Source organism: Antennarius striatus, chromosome 21 (genome assembly GCF_040054535.1).
Source record: "Antennarius striatus isolate MH-2024 chromosome 21, ASM4005453v1, whole genome shotgun sequence".
NCBI lineage: Eukaryota > Metazoa > Chordata > Actinopteri > Lophiiformes > Antennariidae > Antennarius > Antennarius striatus.
The window spans coordinates 1,482,608-1,506,927 of NC_090796.1; the positions used below are offsets into that span (position 1 = coordinate 1,482,608).

At 42.5% G+C, this 24,320-nt stretch overlaps 3 protein-coding genes across 5 annotated transcripts; all 3 read right to left on the reverse strand.

The window, feature by feature from the left end:
- Positions 1-320: 320 nt before the first annotated feature.
- On the reverse strand, positions 321-10,360 carry map2k4b (mitogen-activated protein kinase kinase 4b). 3 transcript variants are annotated; one of them, XM_068305137.1, is made up of 14 exons: positions 10,281-10,360; positions 9,790-10,018; positions 8,199-8,234; positions 6,541-6,573; positions 5,523-5,625; positions 5,098-5,272; positions 4,349-4,468; positions 4,140-4,259; positions 3,996-4,047; positions 3,723-3,850; positions 2,298-2,375; positions 2,064-2,212; positions 1,777-1,822; positions 321-452 (listed from the first exon to the last, which is right to left on the reverse strand). In XM_068305137.1, the coding sequence occupies exons 2-14, from the start codon at positions 9,899-9,901 to the stop codon at positions 339-341; spliced, it is 1,266 nt and encodes a 421-aa protein (XP_068161238.1). In that variant the 5' UTR covers positions 9,902-10,018; positions 10,281-10,360; the 3' UTR covers positions 321-338. The 3 variants fall into 3 exon arrangements, with proteins under 3 accessions (XP_068161238.1, XP_068161239.1, XP_068161240.1); XM_068305138.1 differs by lacking the exons at positions 6,541-6,573; positions 10,281-10,360 and having other exon boundaries at positions 9,790-10,055; XM_068305139.1 differs by lacking the exons at positions 6,541-6,573; positions 8,199-8,234; positions 10,281-10,360 and having other exon boundaries at positions 9,790-10,056.
- Positions 10,361-10,878: 518 nt separating this feature from the next.
- On the reverse strand, positions 10,879-18,784 carry adprm (ADP-ribose/CDP-alcohol diphosphatase, manganese-dependent). The gene is made up of 3 exons (XM_068305140.1): positions 17,343-18,784; positions 13,293-13,412; positions 10,879-12,578 (listed from the first exon to the last, which is right to left on the reverse strand). The coding sequence occupies exons 1-3, from the start codon at positions 18,133-18,135 to the stop codon at positions 12,244-12,246; spliced, it is 1,248 nt and encodes a 415-aa protein (XP_068161241.1). The 5' UTR covers positions 18,136-18,784; the 3' UTR covers positions 10,879-12,243.
- Positions 18,785-21,118: 2,334 nt separating this feature from the next.
- On the reverse strand, positions 21,119-24,178 carry rsph1 (radial spoke head component 1). The gene is made up of 8 exons (XM_068306035.1): positions 24,128-24,178; positions 23,828-23,941; positions 22,896-23,001; positions 22,704-22,794; positions 22,487-22,622; positions 22,302-22,373; positions 22,079-22,175; positions 21,119-21,415 (listed from the first exon to the last, which is right to left on the reverse strand). Exons 1-8 carry the CDS (start codon positions 24,176-24,178, stop codon positions 21,375-21,377), a joined length of 708 nt encoding a protein of 235 aa, XP_068162136.1. The 3' UTR covers positions 21,119-21,374.
- Positions 24,179-24,320: the final 142 nt, after the last annotated feature.

Consider the following 24,320-nt stretch of genomic DNA (forward strand, 5'->3'; position numbering starts at 1 on the left):
CCAGTAGGTGTCGTTTTCACGAGTGTCACTCTTAACATTTTATTTGGTAAATTCTGTTCTGGTGTAACGAGTTCACACTACACACTCTTCACCCCCCCCCCGCCCTCACACTGTGCATTTTACCAACTACCTTTATGTCTTCAAGTTTTCCTGACTTTAAAATGATTTGATGGAGGTGGGAGGGGTCACGGGACAATATTCCTCTCATTGCACCAGATTTATTCTCATTTGTTCTTTGGAAAGTGTGAATAAGCAGGTGACCCTACATAACTCTGAGGGCTATGATGCATCATAAAAGCTTAGTACCCCACCCCCCCACCCCCCTGCCCCCGACTCCTTCAGTCCACATACATAGGAGAGACGGGAGAGGCGGGGATCTGATCCAGGATACGGCAAACGTAAGTGGCGACGTCCACGAAACGCTCCTCGTACATCAGGATGAAGGGATGTTTCTGGGGGGGGGAGACAGGGATCAGGGTCAGGTGTGAGACACCGGGGGGGTCTAAAGCGGTCGCTGCTCTGAAATCAGTTAAACATGTGTTTACTGAATAATAAAAAAGTAAAGCAGATACATGTTAGTCAGGATAAAGCTCATCATAGAGAATGAAAGAAATCAACTTTAAATGAAAATCTACTTAAACTCAATGCTTCTCTCATCTTAATTATTCTGACGCAGCAAATTCATTAATGCTCAACATTATTAATACAAAACCAAAGCTTTGGCTACACGACGTTATCATGGAAGGTAGTTTCTTTAAATAGCCAGGTTATGATATTTTACTTAAATTAAATTATTTAACTAGCAAAGATTGACTCAAAATGGAAAAATCTAGTCACTAAAGTTTGTGTTTCCACTCTGGTATCGGCTCAGTGCAGCTGGTTGTCAAGGCGACCCTGCTTTAAACTGCTCTGGTGATCTTCACAGAGAGTCCAACATTGTGTTCCTATAATCAGCTTCTTCTCTGCTGCAGTGGATTTTTTAAAATGGATTCTAAAGTAGTTTGGAAAATCACAAATGGTGGCCGTGGGTTTGTGCATTATGGGATATTCCGTGCATTGATGACACAACAATGATTCTCTGACTAATCAGATCTAAACTACAGTAGAAACTCGGGATACGAGTTGCTCAACATAAACGTTATCAGAGATACGATCCGTTCCTCCGTCCATATTTTGTTTGACAGACGAGCGAGAAATTAATTATACACAGGTCAAGTCTACATGTCTATTGGTTGATTTAAATATGTTCTTTTCATAAATTTAGAGGGTTTGATGGGGTTTTTTTTTTTTAAAGGCTGAAAGTGATTAAAATGATTTTAGTTATTTTTAATGGGGAAATGTTGTTTGACCTACGAATTCAGTCACGAAACGGATTCGACTCGTATCTTGAGGTACAACCGAGTCCATGGGACCATGAAGGGCAAACATGATTTTAAAAGAATTGACGTGAATGGCCTTACATGTGATTGGTCAACAAAATTATATATTTAAATGGAGGAAATATTGCATCATAGCAAAACAAATTTCCCTCAGTGGTTCTACCTTGTTTACCGCTCATGGAACCTCTCCCACTGCCCCTTAATATGCTGTCAACCAATCCCTGTTTATCCAGATGTAAGTTGAAGTTCAGTTAACTCTACTAGCAACTCAACACCAACTCCCCAGTTCTTTTTAACATTTCTCCAGAACCATGAAGCCCCTAAATGTGCAACAGTCCCCCTGGAGACACCAGCGTGAAACGGGCTCCATGCTCCTGACATGACAGACACAACTTACCAGAAGCTCCTTGTACTTTGGCCTTTTGGATTCATCCTTTGTAAGGCTGGATATAAGCAAAAACACGATCAGTATAGAGGTAAAATTATTCATTTTCAGATTTGTGGTGAATTAAAACAAAATAGAGAGGAGGAGGAAGAAGAGGAGGAGTCTCATCACATGTTTGTTTTTTAGCTTCTTTCTAGGTCTTGTATGAATGGAATGAACTCAGGTGAGTGGATGTTGACTGACACAGGTTCTGTAGTTCACACACGGATAAGAACGCTATAGGATGTAAGGGTTCTTACCATAGGTTAACAAAGTTGATGAACTTGGGAGAGAACTGCCTCTCCTCCGAGTTGCTGAGCTGAGGCGGTTCACCTTTCACCACCTGTGTCAGCTGATCAAACACACTATTCCATTTGGGGTAAGGAAACCTCCCCGTGGCCAGCTCGTACTGAAACACACAGCAGGTTTGATCCACCAACGGTTCTGGCCTCTGAAAACACGCTCAGACACAAAGCGAAGCGAGGCGGTCCTACCAGTGTGATCCCCAAGCTCCACACGTCAGAGCGGACGTCGTAGCCTTGTCTGGAAGCACTGGGATCTATCCGCTCAGGCTGCAACACACACAAGAACACACTCTGGAACACGGACACAAAATGTACACACACACACACAGGGGGAGGTCCACTATCACTATCATACTCCTACAGCAGTGTAGTGTGAACTGATCCCCAGCAGGTGGCAGCAGTGCTGCGTTTGGATCAGAGATCGGAGTATAATATGTGAAAAGACGGTCGCAAAGACCATCGTGAAACAAATTCAGGAAATTCACACTCAGAGAATGTTTCATGGTGAAAAAAAGTTTCATGATTGTGAGAAAGGACGACAGAGATAATGGGTGGTTAAAAATATTAACGTTAAAGTCTCCGCTCTGCTCGACCTGCTTCTTCACACAAAAAGCTTGTTTTCCCAGTTTTTTGGGTCAGAATCAGGTGTTTTTTGCTGAAACCACATGATGCTCTACTGCCGATTACTAAAGAACCCAAAAGGCTAGAAACCAATTTTTTCCTGATGAAACAAGAGGTTCTAAATTTGTTTTTGATAGTTACTGTGTGTATAGGGACAGAACTCAATATTCTGTGGGCCTTGAAAGCTCATTCCCAATGCTCCAAAATCTGGCAGTCTGGGAAATGTCCAGCATCTAATGAGTTAATAATAAATTGTCAGGTTGTTCACGATTGTGATGTCTTCACTCAGACGTACACACTGCACGTTGTTGTAATAAACCACCTGAGGTACACACATGACTTTATGGCTGCCATTTGTTCATAAACAGCACATGTGTCAAACTCAAGGCCCGGGGGCCAGATTTGGCCCCCCACATCATTTTATGTGCCCAACGAGAGAATAAAAGGTCAGTGTCTAAAAATAAATAGGTCAAAAGTGTGCTTTGACCAAAAACTCCATTTCCCACAATGCAGTAATTCAGCCCATTTTAACTCTGACTAAACTTTATGAACAAAGTTAATGTCCTAACTTGTGTCTGATGTTATTTTTCTTTATTGATTTTGAGTTGAGTTTGATCCTTGAGTGATGGAGTTCTGTGGGTTTAATAACCTGACAAATGAAAAGGATTTCTGTTAACATTAAGGAGTAGTTACATTTAGTTACATTACACTGAGTTACATTTAGTTACATCTGGCCCTTTGATTACAGCCGTGTGGCCCTCTGGGAAAATGAGTTTGACCCCCCCTGACATACAGCATCAATTCTAGAACCCGTCTGTTTGCTCCTCAGCTGCCAGTGACTTCCTGTCAGTGTTTCATCTACAGCTGGGGGGGGTCGGGGTTGTGATGTATTGGTAATGCATTATGGGTTGGACAGATGGGAGCCCATGGAGCCTTCATTCAGGTGTATTCTGGGGGCCTCATGTCAGACAGGCCCAGCGCTGACCGACCTACCGCCATGTAAGGCCTGCAGCCTGCATCTCTGGTCTTGGCTATGGAGTCGACCAGCTGACCACTGATGCCAAAATCACATAGTTTGATGTTACCCCGTCGGTCCATTAGTATGTTGGAAGGTTTGATGTCTGAAACAACAGAAGAGCACCTTCACATACAGAATAACACTCCCCGAGCTGATTCAGCTTCAATGCATATGAATTTAATGCTGATAATAACAATGGATGAAGTTATCTGATCAGCACCGGATGTGACAAAGCATCAGAAACTTACCTCTGTGAATGATTTTCAAGTTTTCTTTTAAGTGGTTCAGTGCTTTAACAGTCTGATGAAGACAAAAATCACACACGTCTGGTTGGGTGATATTCACACACATGAACTGAAATAATAATAACGCCGCCCGGCTCCTCTACTCACCGCTAATGTTATTTTGCCTAATATTTCCTCTGGAATGACATCATCTAATGCACAGTATACATATTTGTAGAATTTGTCTAATGAGGTAGACATGAGCTCCATGCAGATCCAGCAGTCCCCCTGAAACGAGAGGCGGCTGTCAGTTCCCCCCCTCCCGGGACAAGATTAAATCAGATGTGGTGCGTTCAAGGACCGTAGGTCAGTCAGACCTCTCTGAACAGAGCGCCGTAGAACTGAACAATGTAGGGACAGTCGCTACTCCTCATCACCACGTCCAGGTCCATCAGCAGCTGCTTCTGCTCCTTCTCATCCACGGTGGAGCGAATCCTCTGACACACACAAACACACACACACACACACACACACACACACAAACACACACACGTATTATTCTACACACCGCCATTCCAAAAGTATATATCAAAACAAAATCCCGTCACATGTATTGAGTATCTATTAATTCTTAAATTAGAAATGAGAGCATTTCATTTTTCATCCTTACATCTAATGACATCATAATTACTGTGTCATTGACTGCTGGGAATAACACACACCGTGATGATGTCATGAGAGGATTCAGGCTAAAAGCTGGTCTGGATCATTTTTATGTCTGTATCCTCACCTCTACGCTGCTTTGCAATAAATATCTGGAGCGAGTATTGACAACATTTTTTGACCCAAAGCTCCAAAACTACACAAACACTCGTCCAGACCTACCGATCACAGAACCTCCTGCAGACAGAGGGGTTTATGTTCTGAATGTAGGTGTTTTAAACATTTTGGCCATTAATTCAACTCGTACTGCAACTTGTTTGTATTCATTCCAGATTTCTACAAAAAGAAGATCCAGACCTAATGATGATTACTTTTTGTTTTCATACAAAAAGAAATATGATAATTTAATATGTTGTCTCATATTGTGTCGGGGGAGGGGGGGGCGTGTCCACCAGCTGCTCACCTTGACAGCCATGATCTGGCCTGTGGGTTTGTGGACCATCTTGTTGACGGAGCCGTACGCCCCACGGCCGATCTCCCCCAGGTCCCTCAGATCCTCGGCGGTGAAGTCGCAGTGCTGCTCCGGAGAGATCTTCAGCTTCCCCGACGACTCGATGCTGTGTGTCCGCAGACGCTCTCTGGAGGACGGCGAGACACGACCACAGGAAGAGGAAGGAGGGCAATCACAGATCAACAGAAAAAAAGTCACATGTAATGACTCATTCTTTAAGCTAAACATTTGAAATCTGAGCCTGCTTGCGATCAGAAGTGATGTCTGATCAATAGCTGATCACTTCCTGCTAACGTCATGCTATTTCAAAGCAGCCACTAACTAGTTACGTCATAATTGCTCTATCATCTCTGGAATCCCCATCATTTTTTACTCACATGTGGGGGTTCTGGAAAGACGGAGGCGTTGGATTGAGCGGGAGCCGGGAGGCTGGCTTCACTGGGGGGTTGGCAAAATTCAGCTTCAGAGCTTTACGTTTACCTGGCAGGACAAACAGAACACAAGAATCCAGATTCCCACAGTTGCGCACACCACGCCGAGTCAGTGCAAACAGGACTCAGACAGCAGCGTCCGTCTCTGAGCAAAGAGCAACGTTAATCCAGTCCATGCCACAGAATGAGAATCACCAGTCTAGTACGAACGAACCAGTACAGCATTTATCCAAAAAGGTCAGTACAGAATGGTTTCTACCCACAGACATGATCACAAGCTGAAAACATGTACAGCGGTTCCCAATAATTCCTTTGTTTGAATTATTTCGTTCAATATCACAGGTAACCAGGAGCCCAGAAGGGCCTCGCTGCAGGATACCGATATTGGGAATCCCTGTCAAAAAGCTTCAATGGAGAATTTTTTTGTAGAGTTCAAAAATCAAAGCGACCCAACACTTAAATAGAGCAGGTTTCCAATTTAAACGTGAATGACATCACCGGCGTCCTGAACGAGATGGAGACGGGATGTAAAGACCAATCAGACACCAGGACAGCAGTTTGGACTTTAAGTGTTGAGTCATCTTTGCCATGCCCCTGTTAAAAGCAGGTTCGGTGCGTATCTGCCCCCCCCCAGCCTTTAAGCCCCAGTGCAAACGGTCAGAACTGAACTGATGACGACGGTGGTGAACAGTGGTGAACAGTGGACAGATCCCAGAGGCCAAACAGGCTGTTGTCTAGAGCATCCAGTGGCTTCCCTTCACCGAGTTCATCCAATCCAATTGGAAAAGTCAAATGAACACATTGAAAATTTGGAGCTCTGACCAATCAGAGATGGTGGTACATGAGTTACGAGCCAATGACTGAACAGAAGAGAGTCAGTGAGGAGAGGAAGCCACTTCAAACTGCTGAGGTGAACCCACAAAAGTAGAGGGCGGAGCGCTTTGGGTGCAAGTCTAGTGCTTACTTTGGGACACTCCAGACAGGCTTATCTGAAACCCTAAATAAAGGAAACAATATTTTACTAATTTTCTCCTGGCTTCTTTTTCTTTTTTGTGTGAGAAAAAACTATCCTCACAGTAGCAGCCAATGCTGAGAGGGCAGTTGAGGGCAGGTAGGGGTAGATCACTGAGGCGCCGTTGCCACTTCTTGCTGTTGGATTTTACAAGCTAGTATATTACAATTGTTCCTTATCCCTAAATATCACAATATATCACAATGGGGATGAATGTGGTGGGGAATTACTTTTCAAATATTAAAGGGGTCCTACTATGAAAAACACATTTTTTCAGGTCTCTACATATACGTACATAGTAGTTCACGCTAACCCGAAAAAATCCTCGAATCTGGAAAACAAAAGCTTCCCGCATCGATATTATTACAAAATGAAATCCACAGCGAATACACTTGGATTTGAAACACTTCAATTTGTGACGTAACAAACTGAATGATTGATAGGGTAAATTGACCTATCCTGGTTATGGTCAAAGATATTGAGGACCACGGATCACTGTGGGGCAAGACATTTCAAATCGTAGTTGGATCTGGCAGCTGAATGCCATGAACTAAAAAAACCGTAATATGGGACCTTTAAAAAGTACTAATTCATTATATTTCAAAAAGTTTAGCATACACAAGCATCATTTTGGAATAATTTTTTCTCTTTTTTTAAATTATTTAAGTATCCTTCAAAAAAGGCCGAGAGGTTTTCCAATACAGGGATACCTCAGGTTTACGGCATTTCGAGTTACGTCGTTCGATTATACGTTAGTTTTCAACAAAAAGAATATAAGCAACAGTAGGAATCAACTTTACGTCTTTTTACACGACATTACATCTGTCCGCCACAAATCTTGGGAGTCGTAAAATCACTAGCAATTTGTCAAAAGCACATAATATCACGTTACTGTATTGTAAAACCAGAATGAAAACATATCAGCCTGTAGCAGCTGAAGACGAGACGGCAACGTTTTTTCTGGATCAAAAAATAAAATGTAATTGTTAGTTTAAAATAGATTTGTATTAACCAAATATTATTGATAATGCAAAAGAACTGGGAATGGTTATCTTCAGTTAAGCTTGGAGACGAGTTTATTCCATTTACGTCATCTTTCGACTTAAGTTTTCGTTGTGTCTCCTGGAATCAATTAACGACATAAGCCAGCATCATTTATAATATTTCAGAATTATCATCTTTTTCATTTTGGGTCTCATGTGGATCTTAAAGGATAATCTAATGGGGATTATCTCTGAAATGAATCGAATAGGGTGGACGTTGCTAAGGGTTTCAATTAGACCAGTGACACCACAAAGACCAGTTCCAAACGTGAGGGAAAAGCAGTGAACGCCAGTGGAAGTGGAGCCCACCAGTGGAACCCCCACCATCAAATGGGGTCTGTCTACTGTCGCTACATGAGATCATTAATATGGAAACTCGATTAAGACATGCAAGCAAGTTTGACAGAAAAAAATATATATAAATGAATTTTTAAAATAATCAGAAAACAATGATCAACAGAAAAAGGTGGATGTCAAACATCTCAGGAAATGTCATTACGTGTCCAAACACACAAATGAATTAAACCCCCCAAAGCAGACTGAAACCTAGAAAAAGTAAGTGAATACCTGTTTCATTTTGACATCTCCAGCAGGTGTTGGTTTCTGTAAGGTTTAGATAAAACATTTGCTAGTAGGCATCTGAGAGACAAAACTCATGATGTGCACCCGTTTCTACGGTCACGGTGTCTACATATCAATATAAGAGTGGAAAGGTCATTTGTTATCCAAAGGCTACAGCTGATGCATCCATTGTAATCAGACTTTAATAGCACATTACACAATAACACATAAATCCCCACTCAGCAGCAATTTAATGTGAAATATTCATGAGTAATGTTACAAAACGTAGATAGAGTAGGAAACAAACGTATCCAAACCCCATGATGATTACATTCATTAACAGAATATCCTGTTTGCACACGGCATGAACCCAACAACTGCTCCTGTACAATTTGGTTACTGTCAACAACTGATAAATATTAATCTATAACCTAATATAAACCTAATAAACCAAATATAACAGAGGGATTTAAAACCTTTCCCGATCTCAGGTGGCTGATGGTGTAAAGGGAGAACAACCTTCTGATGGTGGATCTCCACACGTGTGAAGCTGAGGTCCAACATGAGGCATCAACACACCTTCATGGTCTCAGCCATCAGGTTATTAACGGTCATCTCCAAGGACCAAAACAACATCTACAGTTACGTTCGTGACGCAAGCATATGGTTTCAAAGGGATTAACCAATACATTGAGGCTCTGAACACGTTTAATGTCTTTTATTTTATTATTATTTGCACCGTTTTCTCGCCCCTGTCCGCGGTGCGCCTGCCGGCCTGTCTCAGGACACTCCGGGTAGGCCTTGGTGCTGCTCGTAGCAGCCTGGCGCTAATAACACCGATGGCCACACGTTTACTGACGGCATCTGGGCACTGACGCGCCGTTTGAGCGTCAAGTTTCGTTTGGGATCATGTCAGACTCGGAGAAAGAGAAGAAACTTCATGAAGCTGCTGGTGGTCCTGGTGTTCAGCAGCCGCACAGGGTCAATTTACCGACTGCTAACTTTGTAGCCGTGTAGTTTGAGCCGCTTCAAGCTAGCGAAGGACACAGCGGAGCTACCGGAAACTGAGGAACTCACCCTTCAAATTAAAAGCTCCCTTCAGAACGCCATCTACACAAATCACTGTCATATGTCAGTATTGATTAATACCAACTACTGGAAAGAAATTATAGTTTGTGTATAACATTATGCTAAGATGTACAAATTGTAGATTGTCGATATTTAATGTATAACGATAAAATGTGTACTGTTTTTGTATTTGTACTGTTCAGGTGACACCTGGACACAGGTGTAGCTTCATTGACGAGAACTGCAAAGCAGTCTAATGTATAGGACATTAAAGCGCAGTCTCGTTTGGATTTATTAAAGCGTAACATAATCTGGCAAAACTCGGGTCATGGTAGTAAACGTAACAAAATGTCACAATTAACCAACGCTGTCATCTTAATTTGAAAAATCCTGACCGGAAGCCCTCACACATTACATCTTCTTGACTAGTTTTTTATGGGGGTGGGGGGCTAAAAGCTACATTTTCCTACAAAATTGTCTGTTTTCAATTAAAATAGAGTAATAAGGACTCAAAGCCGCGTCCGCCTACCTTGCATGCTGCTGCTCTGTGTTTGCTGGTGAAAATGGTGCGACGTGGATCCTATAATGCTGCTGCTGTTGCTGGAGCCAGTGGACTTGCTATCAGGACTGGGAGTCGCCATTGTTGTGTTGGATTGTGGCGGCGGAGCTGCGGCTGCAGTGCAGAGTGAAACTTGGCCCTCCCTGCCTCCAGACGGGACACTGCGCCACTGGAGCCGCACCACGTCCACGTCCACCGGCTGCCGTCAATATATAGGTCATCGCGTATTGGCGTGAGAATAACAGACATAAATCAGCATCATGTAAATATTACACCAACATCTCCACGTGTTGTAATTTTATATTCTGTTCTAACAAATCTTTTGTTGTCACGTTTCGTATATTCGTGTTTTATCATAATTATACGTCACAGTTCTGTCACATGTGTCGTAATGAAAAAGATAATTAAGCAAAAAGTTTATCCATGAACTTGAAAATAGGAGTTTGACACAATAATCCTACATTAAGGTCCACTTAGCAGCTACATCAGGTTTCATCTGTTGATGTCAGCGTTTGTCTGTTGTCATGAGTTAATCGGTAATTTATGCATCATTAAATTCCACTCGCGGCTATTGACGTCACAGTCGCACAGGTGGAGCCACCTGCTGGTGAACATCAGGCAGCACCGGCCTGGATGTCCGTGATTCTTTCACACGTTTCCTGGTAGTTTTTCTGGAAGGTGTGGATCATCGTCTTGTAGCAGAAATGATCTTTGGATCAACTTGAACTTACATACAGCCGCTATATACACAAGTCCTCAACATACGAACACAACTGGTTCCTAGTTTGTTTATAAACTGAAATGTTCAGAAGTCATTCTACATTCAATTATATTATTCTATATGTCAATCTATAATCAGTTTGTGGTCATTTAAATGACCACATTTAATAATATTTTAGTATTATTCTTAGGGAATAATACTAAAGTACTATTCCCCAAGACTGACCAGAAGCAATTACAAGACAAAAACAGCACAGAATACTGTAGTACCGTAATGTAACTTTAACATCTCTATCTCTGCCAATTGAATTTTATCCTCGGGGTGTGGAGGCTAAGCCCAACTGTAATCCACTGAGGTGTTCCACCACATTGACATGAATGATACGCTGATGCACTTCCTCTTCATGAAAAGTCAGACACAACACTTTGTTTGATTAATCTGTTTTATTTAAATGAAATTTCTCTGATAACTCGACCAAAACTATCAAAACATTCGGAATTCACCATCAAAAAACTTAACTGTTTTGGTGTAGAAACCTAACCCTAAGATTGTTTCTTGCATCATTTGGTTCCTACAGGAGGACAAACCATCAATTAAACAACAAAAAAAAAGAACCAACAGGCCGGTTGTGACAGAGTTCTCTTACAGGTAGTCTAGAGTCTACATTGCTGCTCTAACTTTCAACCTGACCTGAATTGTCGTCGGTCTCAATGTTGGTGAACGTCTCCATGAACAGAGATGCATCGTTGATTTGTTTCCTGATCAGAAGTTCGGAGATATGGAGAAAAGAAGGAAAAGAAGAAGGAAAAGAAAAGGAAAAGAAGGAAGAGACGCTGCAAATGACGCCAACAGTAAAGAAGGGACCACATGAAGTCTGACATCAGAGCAACCTGTTCCCTTAGTCAGAGATTTCCAGAGTTTTTTCAATATGAACTGAATCTGAATCTTTGGAGTGTTAATGTTACGCTGCTTGGAATGGGTTGCGGCAGAAAGGGGAACTACGTTAGTTGGATGTGGCAGCGCACGGTTGTTCATATTTATGAGTATTTCTAAGACTGATGCTCATATCTTGAGGACCACTGCCTAAAAAGTATTTGTCCCCTGTAATATCTCTTTTGTTTATGCTTATTTCTCACATGTAAATGTTTCAGATCACTTAGCAGACACAAAATACATATTTTAAATAACCAATCCACACCATTAAGGTAAAAAGTTGTGAAAACAATTACAGTATTTTCCGCACTACAAGTCGCACTGTCAGTTTTTTTAAAAATTAAGGCTTTTAGGTGCGCCTTATAGTGTGGAAAATACTGTACCTCCCAACCTAATGCCTCCCTCGACAGCAGCAACCAGCAGTGAGTCACTGACAGGGATGTGGAAGAATTTTGAACCACTCTACTTTGAAGAATTGGTGTAATTCAATCACGCTGGAGGGTTTTCAAGCATGAAGTACCTGTATGAAGATCATGTAATTTCAATCAATCTGGACTATAACTAGGCCACTCCAAATATATCCTTTAGTCTTAGTTTTTGAGCCAAACAGCGGTAGAGTGACGTATTTGTGTGACAATCAAAAAAAACACACCATATGACATATTTCACACATTGCTGATTAAAAAAGGACATGATTAATCATTGCACAAACCCAATCCGACCATAATCACACTTTTGTCTTGACAGCTTTGGTGATGTACTAAACTTAACTACAGTGTGTGACATTTGATTCTGTCATCTGTTTCACTGCATCCTGGAAATAGAAGTACCCTGTCTCTGATCCTCCCGTGTCCCTTCATCTCCATCCTGTCCTCATAAACAGAGACCGTGGCAAAAGCGTTGCTGTCAGGCGGAGTCTCGATCACCCCTTCAAACGTGATGTGGTGCACTCCCGTCTCCTTGTCCTGGTGGTATCCACCTTCATGGTCGTGACCAGCCATGAAACACACCACGCTGCTGTGGGACCTCAACAAGGCCAGGAGCTCTTCGTAGTTCCAGGCAAGACAATTGGGTTCGGTGGAGTCAGGATGCACAGGGAGGTGACCTGCGAACAAAAAAGAAATATTGGTGCCATCTTGTGGTGCTGTATTAGCAAGGCCGGAACAACTTATCGATTTAAAATGAGACAAATTCAACTTGTAACCACAGAAATATAAAATATTATATATAAATAAAACGTTTCTGAATAACAAAATATACGTGGAAATAAATGTATTTTTTTGCCTTCACATGCACATGAAAAACATAGTTTACCTTTCGAGGTTCCAGCTGACACCACATTAATAGTTCAGTGCGTAAAACACTTTTAAGCCAGACACATCCTAATTGCAAGGTACTGATTTTATTGTACAATATTGACATAGAACAAATAACTGTGGATGTGCAGTGTGTGTGTGTGTGTGTGTGTGTGTGTGTGTGTGTGTGTGTGTGTGTGTGTGTGTGCATGGGGGTGGCTAGAAAAATAAACCACATTTATGTTTTAACATGGGAGGACAATCCCTTTTTCACATAGAACCTGTAGGTCAGGATTTTTTTATTCTTTAACAATAAAAAAACATTTAAAGACAGAATTTTTTGTTCAGTTGTGTCATCTTTGACTAATATTTAAATTTGTTTGATGATCTGAAACATTTGAGTCTGTCTTCACCCCACCCCACTCATATATATATATATATATACTGTATATATATATACTGTATATATATATATATATATATATATATATATATATATAAAATCATCACACTAAGTCACTTACAGACAACTGTGACTCTTTCCCGACCCTCATCGGCCGACAACAGAACCGAATCCAGCCAGTCCAGCTGGTTCTTGCTGAAGCCACCGTTGAACATGGAAAACCTCATCTGCAGACCAGACCCTGAAACAAGACCAAGATGGAAGGTCTTCATGTGGTCACTTTTTGTCATCCTGTTTTTAAGACACACTTCATATAACCAAACAAAACAATGATTATTAATTGAATACTAGAGACTAATTTATTACGAGGAAGGGAAGCTGAAAACTCCACTCAATAATTGACTAAGAGCCAACCGGTCATTGAAACAACCAAAAGAGGTCATGTGGAGAGTGGGTGTCCTTGAATCCAACGCATCAGAACCGTAGTCCTCGATTAACAACAGGATTGGTTCCGAGAGACTGATCATAAGTGGTCATTTATTAAATTTCTATTTATAATTGTGGATGGCGCCGTCCCAGTTCAATTCTTTTCTGTGCGGTGTTTGTACGTTCTCCCCATGTCTGTGTGGGCTTTCTCCGGCGTTCTCCCCCCCATCTTAAAACATACACTTTAGGTGTTTCGGTGACAAGGTGTTCCTTTTGATCTGGTACTGCTGCGTTATTTGACCTCAATTGCCCCTTGGGGACAAATAAAGTTTTTTTGAATTGAATTGGTTGGACTGTAGAAACTGCCTCTACGTGTGAGCGTGTGTGTGATCGGTTGTTCGTCTTTCGTGTGGCTCTGCCATGCACCAGCGACACACCTGTAAACTTCCTTTAGGAAGGCAAGCCCCAGCGACCTCCGAGACCCACGAAAAGTGAAAATGGATGATCGCCATTTGAAGTCATTTAAATGTCAATACAGTATTTTCTGCACTATAAGGCGCACTGGATTATAAGGCGCAGCTTTAATGAATTATTTATTCTGTAATTCATGACTGTAATTCATCATTCATGACTGTGAGTACCTTTAGTCAGCTCTGAACGGCTATTGTAATGTCAATAAGGCCATTCTGAGCCTCATCATGAAACCTGATCACTTGATCTCTTTGCCATCTTACAAAGAAGTCAACACGCATATTAAAAAACCTGATATTAAAAACTGGTTAAATTCATTACCAATGTAGCCACAAGCCAGTGTCTTTTTGTGCCGGTCCCAAGCCCAGATAAATACAGAGGGTTGCGTCAGGAAGGGCATCCGGCGTAAAACTTTGCCAAATCAAAGATGCGAATCAAACCTATGACTTCCATACCGGATCGGTCGAGGCCCGGGTTAACAACGACCGCCATCGGCGCTGTTGACCTACAGGGCGCCGGTGGAAATTGGACTACTGTTGGTCGAAGAAGGAGAGGAGGAAAGTGTGTTTACACGAAGAGACAGGCTGGCCTCCTTCAACATCAGCTCTGATCTGCTCACTGTTTTACCAGTCCATAGTGTCCAGTGTGCTGTCGTACGCCATTGTGTATTGGGGTGGTGGTCCCAGGAAACGGAACACTGAGCACCTAGACAGGATCATCCACAGGGCTGGTTCTGTGATAGGTCAGGAATTGGACTTTATACAGACTGTCCTAGAGAGGACATAGTCCTCCAAGTTTAGATCGATCCTGGGTAACACCACCCACCCCTTGCACAGCACCTTCACCCAGTAGAGTGGCAGACTGCTGTCACCAAGCTCCTCCACTGAGAGACTCAGGACCTCCTTTGTGCCTCGTGCCATCAGGGGGCACAACCACTCTCTCAGAAGGAGGGGGGCCGAAGCCGCAGGGTCATCAAGGTTGGCTGAGAAGGGATAGACTAGGGGGGCCTGGGACGCACTGTGGATGCTCTGTGGGATACTTTGTGGGGTCCTTGGTGTCAGTTTAAAGCTCGGTTCATCCACGTGTTCTGATCCTACATCGTCTACATCTAATGCTTCTTTCTTCTTTCATGTTCCTATGCTTCTTTTTTTGTTAGGTTCTTCTGTTATAATTATGTCATTATGTTAATTATGTAATTTATGCAACGTCTTTTGGCTGTGCCAGTCACTGTTATGTGTATTTATTGTATCTCTTGTGAGCAGATGTCACCCTGAATTTCCCCTGGGATTATTAAAGTATATATCCATCTGTCCATCTTTAACCAATGCTAATATTTTATATTAATCCATATACAAGGCACATCGGATTATAAGACGCACTATGGGATTATGAGATAATTACAGGCTTTTAAATTTGCCTTATAGTGCGGAAAATACTGTACTAGTCTAAACAAGAACCAAAGCAGTCAGAGATGGAACATCCCGCGACTTACCCTGATCTACTTTCAGGGTACCCTGAAAGTAGTACCTGACTAGTGCATATGGAGAAGGCCAGTGTGAGTAAGACTGTTACAGCCGCAGCTCATATCTATTGCCATTTTGGGCATCCCTCTGCCACCCTGCCTCTGAGCTGCTGGCACTGCAATGCTCCTGGATGCTCCGCCCTCCTTCGTCAGCGCCAGGTGTGGTGTCTCTGGGCGTCTTGGCTACGCCCTTTGTCATACCCATCTCCTGATTGGTGTGCTGTCTTTCTACCTGGCCCAAGCCCTGCCTCGTCACCTGACGTGGACAATTTAAAAGTTCTGCAAGCCATTCAGTCAGGGCGACTGACTGTGGCAGCATGCCTTTGAGCCTGTCGAATTGTGACTTTGGGAGTATTTTGAAATTGTGTCTACCCTAATTAGGAGCTGGTAGTATTTTATTTTCCATTTGTATATTATAGTGAGTCCTCTGTTTGTTGCACACTTTCTTATCTTTGGAGCCGCGCCCTTCTGGCCTTGATCCTCAGTTTAACCTTTGTACCATGTCTGTGTAGGTTCTCAGATATCCAGGTCATGGTTATCCAAAGCAGTTTGAGTCGATCCACTGGACGTGAAGAAAGTTCTTGAAGACGTTTCGTCTCTCATCCAAGATACTTCTTCAGTTCAGAGGGTGGCTGATCATGTCCCAGCTTATTAACCCTGTGGGGTGTGGTCAGTGCTATTCACATTCCAACAACTGTCATTGAAACCCGTCTGGCAACAACTGTTGATGGGGGTTTCTTAGGGGGGGTCGCTGAAATGTGAGTTTCACTTTTGTATGCTAATGAGGGTCATTGGCATGAGACACATCACCTGGGTCAATCTGGGGGGGGGGGTCTGCTAATGACCCTCATTAGCATACAGAGGTGAAACTCACATTTCAGTGACCCCCCCCCCCCCTTTGACCTCTCACCAACAATTGTTGAGGAGCTCTGACCACATCCCACAGGGTTAATAAACTGGGACATGAACAGCCACCTTCAGAACCGAAGAAGTCTCTGGGATGAGAGACCAAACGGCTTCAAGAACTTTCTTAAAGTCCAGTGGATCGACTTAAACAGCTTTGGATAACCTTTGTTTATTGAAATCTAGTTTATCTTTGTATAGCACCCTTTGGCCTTCCTTAGTTTGTGAAATGAAATACATTTAAAAACTTGTTTTTAGAGCGAGAATTAGAATACATGATTTATGTTCACCCCTTTTAAAATCTGGTTATTTGCCCCAGTCTTCTAGCTGGGTCATAACAAAGACCATAGATCAAAGCATTAGCTCTGATCTATGGTCTTACACTGGCCTTCTCCCTCGTGTTTCTAATCCGGTTCCTGAGAGTAAAAGTTTAAATTTGACCTTGATCTAGTTTTCTCAAGGTCAAGGTCATCATCTCATTTTCACCCCTTTGCTGCCCCAGTAATGTGCTTTTCGTTTCATCTTTCTATCTGCAACAGTTGCGGAGACATTTGGTGGACTAACGGACGAACACTGACAATTACAAGACGCTGTAGTGACAGGAGAGTTAATTAGACTCTCCAGAGCAAGAGTCCTGTTGGGTTTGTCTGTTACAGGGCTTTGAAGTGTGTGATTGATTGATTACCGCTTTGAAGCAGGATGTAATCAGACAGTACTGGGCTGAATGATCTCAACTCACTTTACAGCATTAAACTTCATTTGTTCACACAACCGTTTAAATACGATTTTTTACTTTGATTAATTTGACTAGTAAAGTAGAAACACCGTTGATCAGTTCTCTTGACACACCTGGACACCGGTTCAGATCCTCGTTCTGGTTGTGTTGTCTGATCACCCTCAGAGCTCGTTGGTACCCCTCACTGGACTCCTCCACGCCCAGGAGACCCACGTCGAACCCGTCCAGCACCACGAATCGGAACCCGGGGAACGGGCTGAAGTGGTAGGCGTACACATCCCCTCCGGGCTGGGCTTTGCCCTCCATCCGCCCGGTTCGCAGCCCGCTGTGGAGCCTGGAGCGCAGCAGCTCGCTCCTGCTGAAGTTGTACAGCTCGTGGTTCCCCCACACGTGGTGGACCTCCGGCGGGCCGGAGCCCAGCTCCTCCAGCACCGCGTCCAGGGCGCGCTCCGAGCTGCCGCGGCCCTTGTTGAAGCCGTCGATGATGTCTCCCAGCTGGAGGACGAACTCGGGCTTCACGGGCGACCCCGACCAGCTCTGCACGGCGTTCCGCAGCAGCTGGAGGCTGGACCGGTAGAACCGCGTCCTCGTTCGGTGGAAGTTGTGTCCGTCGTCGATGTCCGCGTACTGGATGTCGGCTATGACCCCGAACGTGAACAGGGGCGTCTGTTGCGCACGGCCGGCCATTGTCGGTATCCCGTTAAAGCCCCGCAGGAGTGTCCGGTGTCCACCGACAGGAACCGGGTCTGGAGCAACGCTCTCCAGTCGGTCTGTGTTCCCCGGAGAGGCGGCAGCCAGCGGGTCTGAACCAACCCACGCAGCTCCGCGTCCACGTCGGTCCTGAGAGTTACGCGTCAAAACGCGACTGAGGCATTGGGATCCTAATGCCTCCTTATTTTTGTACATTTTTACATGGTTTTGTTTTTATTTATTTGTTTTTCTGATAATTTTCTCTATGCTGTAGTTTGTGGCACAAAGTTTTGCTTGAACTGTTCTCATTAGCATTTTTTAAATCCAGTGTATTTAACTCTTACGCGTCATTTGTGCTCCATTATCCCCTCAGACCCATGGTGCAAACAACACAAGGTATGACACAAACACAAAGGACGGGAAACATTTCAACACACTCTCTACTCCACATATGTCAAACTCAAGGCCCGGGGGCCAAATGTGGCCCGCCACATCATTTTATGTGGCCCACGAGAGCACTATAGGTCCGAGTGTCTAAAAATAAATAGATCAAAAGTGTGCTTTGAGCAAAACTACATTTCCCGCAATGCAGTAATTAAACCCGGTTTAACTTTGACAAAAATGTTTCTATTGGCGGACGACGTCCGGAAGTGAGCTATGCCACGTGAATCTCGGACTTCGCGGGTGGTTCTGGAACGCAAGTTTTAAATGACCGTCCATTCAACAAAAAATATTCACAATTTTTCCATTTCTCCACTCAAATTTCAAACCCAGAAATTGCCATTATGTGTTGACCTCATGAGACTCACCTGGGCAACTCTTATTAAAATCGACCAAATGGCAAAACAACGTCCGATCGTTTTACACGCTGCAGTGAGAGCAAGGAGTTAGACCCTGGTATGTCCTGTTGGGCTTCTCTGTAAAGGTTGATTGATTGATTGATTGATTGATTGATTGATTGATTGATTGATTGATTGATTGATTTCATTGATTGATTGATTGGTTGGTTGGTTGATTGATTGATTATCACCATGTGTCACGGCTCGAACAAGACTGGTGGTGAGAACCCAGAAGCACGAAAGACAAACGGGCAGGTCAAGAGTGTCAGAGCAGGTTTAATAAGGCAGGGTTCTGGTTCTGGGGAATCAGTCCAAACAGCAGACGAATCTGACAGATGGCAAGCAAACAGGCAGAGTCCAATAATCATTTTAATTCATTCATTTGAAATGTGTTCTAAACTACCAAACTTTTTTTTTCAATTTTAACCCTTTAAATACCAGCTTAAAAGTCTGAAGTTTTTTTTTTTAAAGAAACACAAAAACTTAATTTTCATATACAGTATACAATATAGTAGGAGGATGGGGATTTGGTGATTATCATCTGGATATGTCAAAGATAAGCAATAAACAAATCAATTTTACTGAATTCATATTTTTTTATGTAAAAATGTAACATTTCTGCCTTCAGACGCATTCTGCACGACGGTGCTGCACTGAAAGTTTCAAAATGGCATCAGATTTCTTTGCAAGAGGCTTGGTGATGATTCCAAATGGAGAAAATATTTCCATTTATCAGATGCTGTGCACTGCGGACATGGTTCAATTCAGGCATCAGACACTGTAGGAGTAACTGGTTGTACTTGTTTTTACTTGTCTACCACAAACAATGGGGTTTTTTCTGTTTGGCTGTTTTTCAGTATGTGCCAGTTGGCATTAACACTAATGGAATAATTAAATACCGGTTCTGTCAGGAAGCCAAATTTAAATCCAAATTGGTTCAGCACGCGTCCTTCATTTTCTTATTAACTCACTAATGACTGAGATCTTAGTTACTGGTATTCAGATCATTATGTCATTGATGAAAATGTGAGTGGAAATGTATTACATTGGCCTTTAAAACTTTCTGAATGTGACATCACATAAAGTTTATTCAATAAAATTCCATTGTTGAACCAGAAGTCATCAAAGCTAAAGTTTTTAAAATGTTTTAATATCCCAAATGTAGAACCTGTTAGTATATGAGCGAGTCCACGCCTAGAATGTTTTGGTCTGGGTGATTTTGTGTGTCTTTGTTTCTGTTTCCCCTCCCTCGGTGTGTCTTTACCTTTCAGTGTGGGTGGCAGCAGACGTGTTTGACCTACTTTCATCAGTTGTCAGATTGGTACAACTACTTTCCCTGGTAATGACATCAGTGTTTGGTTGTGGATCTCCGGTGTTTCTTTTCCTGTTGCATTCCTTGAGAACTGCCCCCCTGCCTTGTTGTGATGTTGACTTGCCTCCTGCTTCCTGCCAACACCCCCTAGAGCTGCATGTGTCTGTGGGTTTTGCATGTTTATTCTTAACAGAATCAGTTTTAAGCTGCCTTTGTGTCTCACGTTACAACTGGTCCTACTGTAGACTCACATCCTAACAAACAGCTTAACCCTGTGGACTGAGTGAAACTTGAATCTTTATTATTGAGACACTACATTCTTACAAATTATATATCATTATATCATTGCTTATTTTCTAACTTGTGTTCCATAAAATGAGAGATTACAGGATTTAGTTTTAGGTAAAACTGAGTAAATCAAGTTTTTCTTTAAAACAGGGGAAAAAACTAATTCATAGAAGCCACTGCCCGTGAAATATGAACTTTTTAACTGTGATCTGAAGTGACACCTTGTAAATCTATGTGTGCAGCCAGAAGATGGTCAGCCCACAAATCCACTGCCCTCTCAGCTCCAAATTAGTTTACAGACCATTGAATTCCATCCGTGGAGACCCAGTCGAGCCACTGGTGGACGAGCTGCTGACAGCGTGTGGTGTTTTCACCGAACGCAACCAAAACAACTTGTCTAACTTGTTTTTCTCCACTACAGTCAATATTTACATCTGAATGTTTTTGAACCTGTCAAACAGACATGAGTGTTCAGTTGTGTGTATAGCAATAGACGTGTACGTCTATATTTCTTTGTTTTAGTGGATAGGTTCAAGTTACTACAACCGTTGACCTCATAAAAGACAGAAGTTCAAATATACTGAAGTGCATAATATTATATACTTATAATAAAATAAGTATGCATTATAACAATATAAGTATTTCATACTTATAATGTTTAATCAAGTTTTTTTTAAATTTAATTTTCAAGTTATGAAAACAGTTTTCCAATACAGATGTAAATCACGGTAGTAGACAGCAGAAGATGCAGGTACTGAAGATGAGTAAATGTCTTTCAACCAGACAACAGACATACAAGGGGGGGTTGTGGTGATTTCCAATGAAGTAAAATTCTCCGACTAGCTAGTCGAGTGGCTGAAACACCGAATATGGCTATCACTGGGCATTGTTCCACAGCGGTTAAAATATGTGCAGGATTTTAAGGATGAAATTCCAATAATGTTCAGGTTTGGGGCAAAATGAAAGTGCATTAACGTTTGGATGACTGGCTGGATCACACAGGTGGATTCTCAGGTCTAACGTCCCTCCTCTGCCGGGGGCGCTTCTTTTTCATCTGCTGACAAACGAAAACACACATTCCAGTTCACACAAGTTCACACAAGGCCACATGTTGATCCTTCACCGGTAAGCTGCCGGCCACAAAGCAGCTACCAAGTTAAACCGACTCCTCGGACACGTCAGCAAACACTGAACATCAGCAGATCGCTGCGTTCACAGACCTCTGGTCCTCTTAAGTATTTTAGGATTTGTTCCTCTCACAGTTTAAGTCTAAAGCTCATATTTCTGTGACTTAACAAAAAGAAAAGTTGATTTTCTATTAATGTAGACATATAATTTAAAAAATGTAATAAGCAATGTAATACATTTATGCAATTTCCTCCGGGATTAATAAAGTATCTATCTATCTATCTATCTATCTATCTATCTATCTATCTATCTATCTATCTATCTATCTATCTATCTATCTATCTATCTATCTATCTATCTATCTATCTATCTATCTATCTATCTATCTATCATTTCTGATGTTCTGTACAAAAAAAAGACAAAAATTGGGGGGGTTGAAACAGCGCATAGAACAAGTGAAGGGATATGCTTTATATAAAATACACAAATGAATAAATGATAAACACATATAAACTTGATATTACTGTGATTTCCTAAACCTTCTGAGGTTTTTGTTGTTCTTATAAAACCATCTGGTGTGGGCGGGGCGCACCTGAAGTCTTGGACGGCATCACGCCGACCAGAGTCTTGGGAATCCATTTGAGGTCGGAGGTGAAGGGCAACTCCCCGGACTCTTCCTCAGCTCGGTCCTGCAGAGGCGTGACGGGGGGGGGGGGACTCGTTTGTTTGTGTGCAGGAAAGAAACACTCTGAACTAAATGAAGGTGTGTTTGGTTCGTTCTCATCATAAACACTTTCTGTCTAATGTACTTTTACCTGCTCAACTATGATATGTTCACCATGCTGCTCAAACCCAATGTCGAACACATACGTCCCCGGGCCCTTCGGCTGCAAAAAAAAAGTTTTTTTTTTAAAAAACAGCTGAAGCTGAACATTATCTGAAACCTAAGAAACTATAGCAATATTCTGTTCTCACAGAACGTAACCCAAGTAGAACGTACACCATTGTTGGTGAAGCTGCCCTTGTATCTGTGGGTGGAGTGGACGTACTCTCCAGAGGACTTCATGTTGCCCTTTACCCATGATCCTTCATACCTCGAACCAGTTTCACGGTAGTGGTAAACACCCTGACCGTGTCTGCCGACCAGAAAACCAATATTATATTCTCCATTTCAATCAAGAGTCAGTCTTTGGGTGAAGTCCCAGGACTGGATGTACCTCATGTGTTCGAGCCACTCTCCATCGTATTTGTCTCCGTTGGGGTACGTGTAGACGCCATGACCGTGTCTCTGGTCGTTCTCCCACGACCCTGAAGCCCACAGAGATGCAATACACACAGGTTGGTTAGAAGCCTTTATTTCAGGGCTTCGGCTGAAACATGTCAGCTCCTAAACGTCAGTCGTGCTGTACCTTCATATTTAGAGCCATCTGGATAGTAGAAGGTGCCCTGTCCATGTTTCTTGTTCTGGCGGTAGTCTCCTATGTATCTCGCACCGTTCTTGAAATAATACGTCCCCTTTAAACAATAAATAAATACACACCATTATTGTAAATGGAAATCTATTTGGCATAATCAAAAAAGTTTTATTGTGTCCTGAATGACATAATAAATTTCCAATTACTGCTCAGACTCATCCATTACTAATGATAACCAGATCCCACAGGAGTTGGTTTCCATGGAGAAGGAAGGAGGTGACACAACTTCATTGGTCACGAGACAAATCTGATGTAAAAACGTACAGTCGGAGTTTGGTCTTTCAACTTTTCTGTACAAATATATTTTTTGTTTTTTATAATGTTTTGGTTCCTTTTCTTACTTTGTGGGGATATTTCATTTATTTGTGAAATATGTGTGCTGTGGTTGTTTCAGGGGCCTGTACACACTAACTGTAAAAAACTAACACACCTGAGTGAAAATGTACCTGTAATTTCCCCCTGGGGATAAATAAAGCATTCTTTCTTTTCTTTTTTATTTTAATTGTTTTCCATTTTCATTCTTTGTAAGTTTGATGTTTTCCATTAAGGTTTAAATATTATCATAAGAGCGGGGGGGGGGGGGGGTCAACTTCAGAATTGAAGAATCGTCTTGAAAGATGAGTGAAACGTCATCAACCAACCTGGAGAACCTGACGGAACCTATTATAGTAGTAAACAGCGACACCTAGCGGTAAAAACTCAAAATGCCCATTTTGATGAACAAATGGTCCTGAGATGTTCAGACTGTCCTCAAACCCAGTGAGGACGGGTGAAACAAACCGGTTCTGGATTGATGTGAAGCCAACAAACGCTTTGATATGTGAATTCATCTCTTCAGGAAAATGTCAGGTGTTGTTTCCACTCACCTCCCCGTGTCTGGTTCCGTCCTGGTATTGCCCCTGGTAAATGTCCCCGTTGGGCAGCTGGGCTTTACCTGCCCCGTGTCTCTGTCCCAGCTCGTTTCTCTCCCCTTCGTATTGCTGCAGGTGTGTATTAACACACACACACACACACACACACACACACACACACACACACACACACACACACACACACACACACACACACACACACACACACACACACACACACACACACACACACACACACACTATAACGTTGTTCCACCTTCCAGCGGACAGAACAACATGTTTTAATGTTCTCACCCCGATTTTACTGGATTCATTGTCCACGTCCTCCGAACCGGACTCAGACATGGTGTCTCGGTGTGAACGGTCTGACCTCTAGTGTCTCACCTGGGCTCTGGTCACGTGATGGAAGGTAACTTAATTAGCCCAGTAAAGATTTGTTACAAATATAAACGGAATAACTTTGAAGTAAACAAAAAAAACGGCGCTT

Coding starts and splice junctions, on each gene's coding strand:
- map2k4b (XM_068305137.1), bottom strand. CDS start 9,901: ATGGCGACTCCCAGTCCTGATAGCAAGTCCACTGGCTCCAGCAACAGC. Junction 2,376..3,722: donor GCTGCAGGCCTTACATGGCG/GTAGGTCGGTCA, acceptor TGTGTGTTGCAG/CCTGAGCGGATAGATCCCAG. Junction 2,213..2,297: donor GGAGCTTGGGGATCACACTG/GTAGGACCGCCT, acceptor TGTGTGTTTCAG/TACGAGCTGGCCACGGGGAG.
- adprm (XM_068305140.1), bottom strand. CDS start 18,135: ATGTACAAAAATAAGGAGGCATTAGGATCCCAATGCCTCAGTCGCGTT. Junction 13,413..17,342: donor GGATCTGAACCGGTGTCCAG/GTGTGTCAAGAG, acceptor GTCTTGTTTCAG/GGTCTGGTCTGCAGATGAGG. Junction 12,579..13,292: donor GGAAAGAGTCACAGTTGTCT/GTAAGTGACTTA, acceptor TTTTGTTCGCAG/GTCACCTCCCTGTGCATCCT.
- rsph1 (XM_068306035.1), bottom strand. CDS start 24,178: ATGTCTGAGTCCGGTTCGGAGGACGTGGACAATGAATCCAGTAAAATC. Junction 23,002..23,827: donor ACGGAACCAGACACGGGGAG/GTGAGTGGAAAC, acceptor TATTGTTTAAAG/GGGACGTATTATTTCAAGAA. Junction 22,795..22,895: donor AGATGGCTCTAAATATGAAG/GTACAGCACGAC, acceptor TGTGGGCTTCAG/GGTCGTGGGAGAACGACCAG.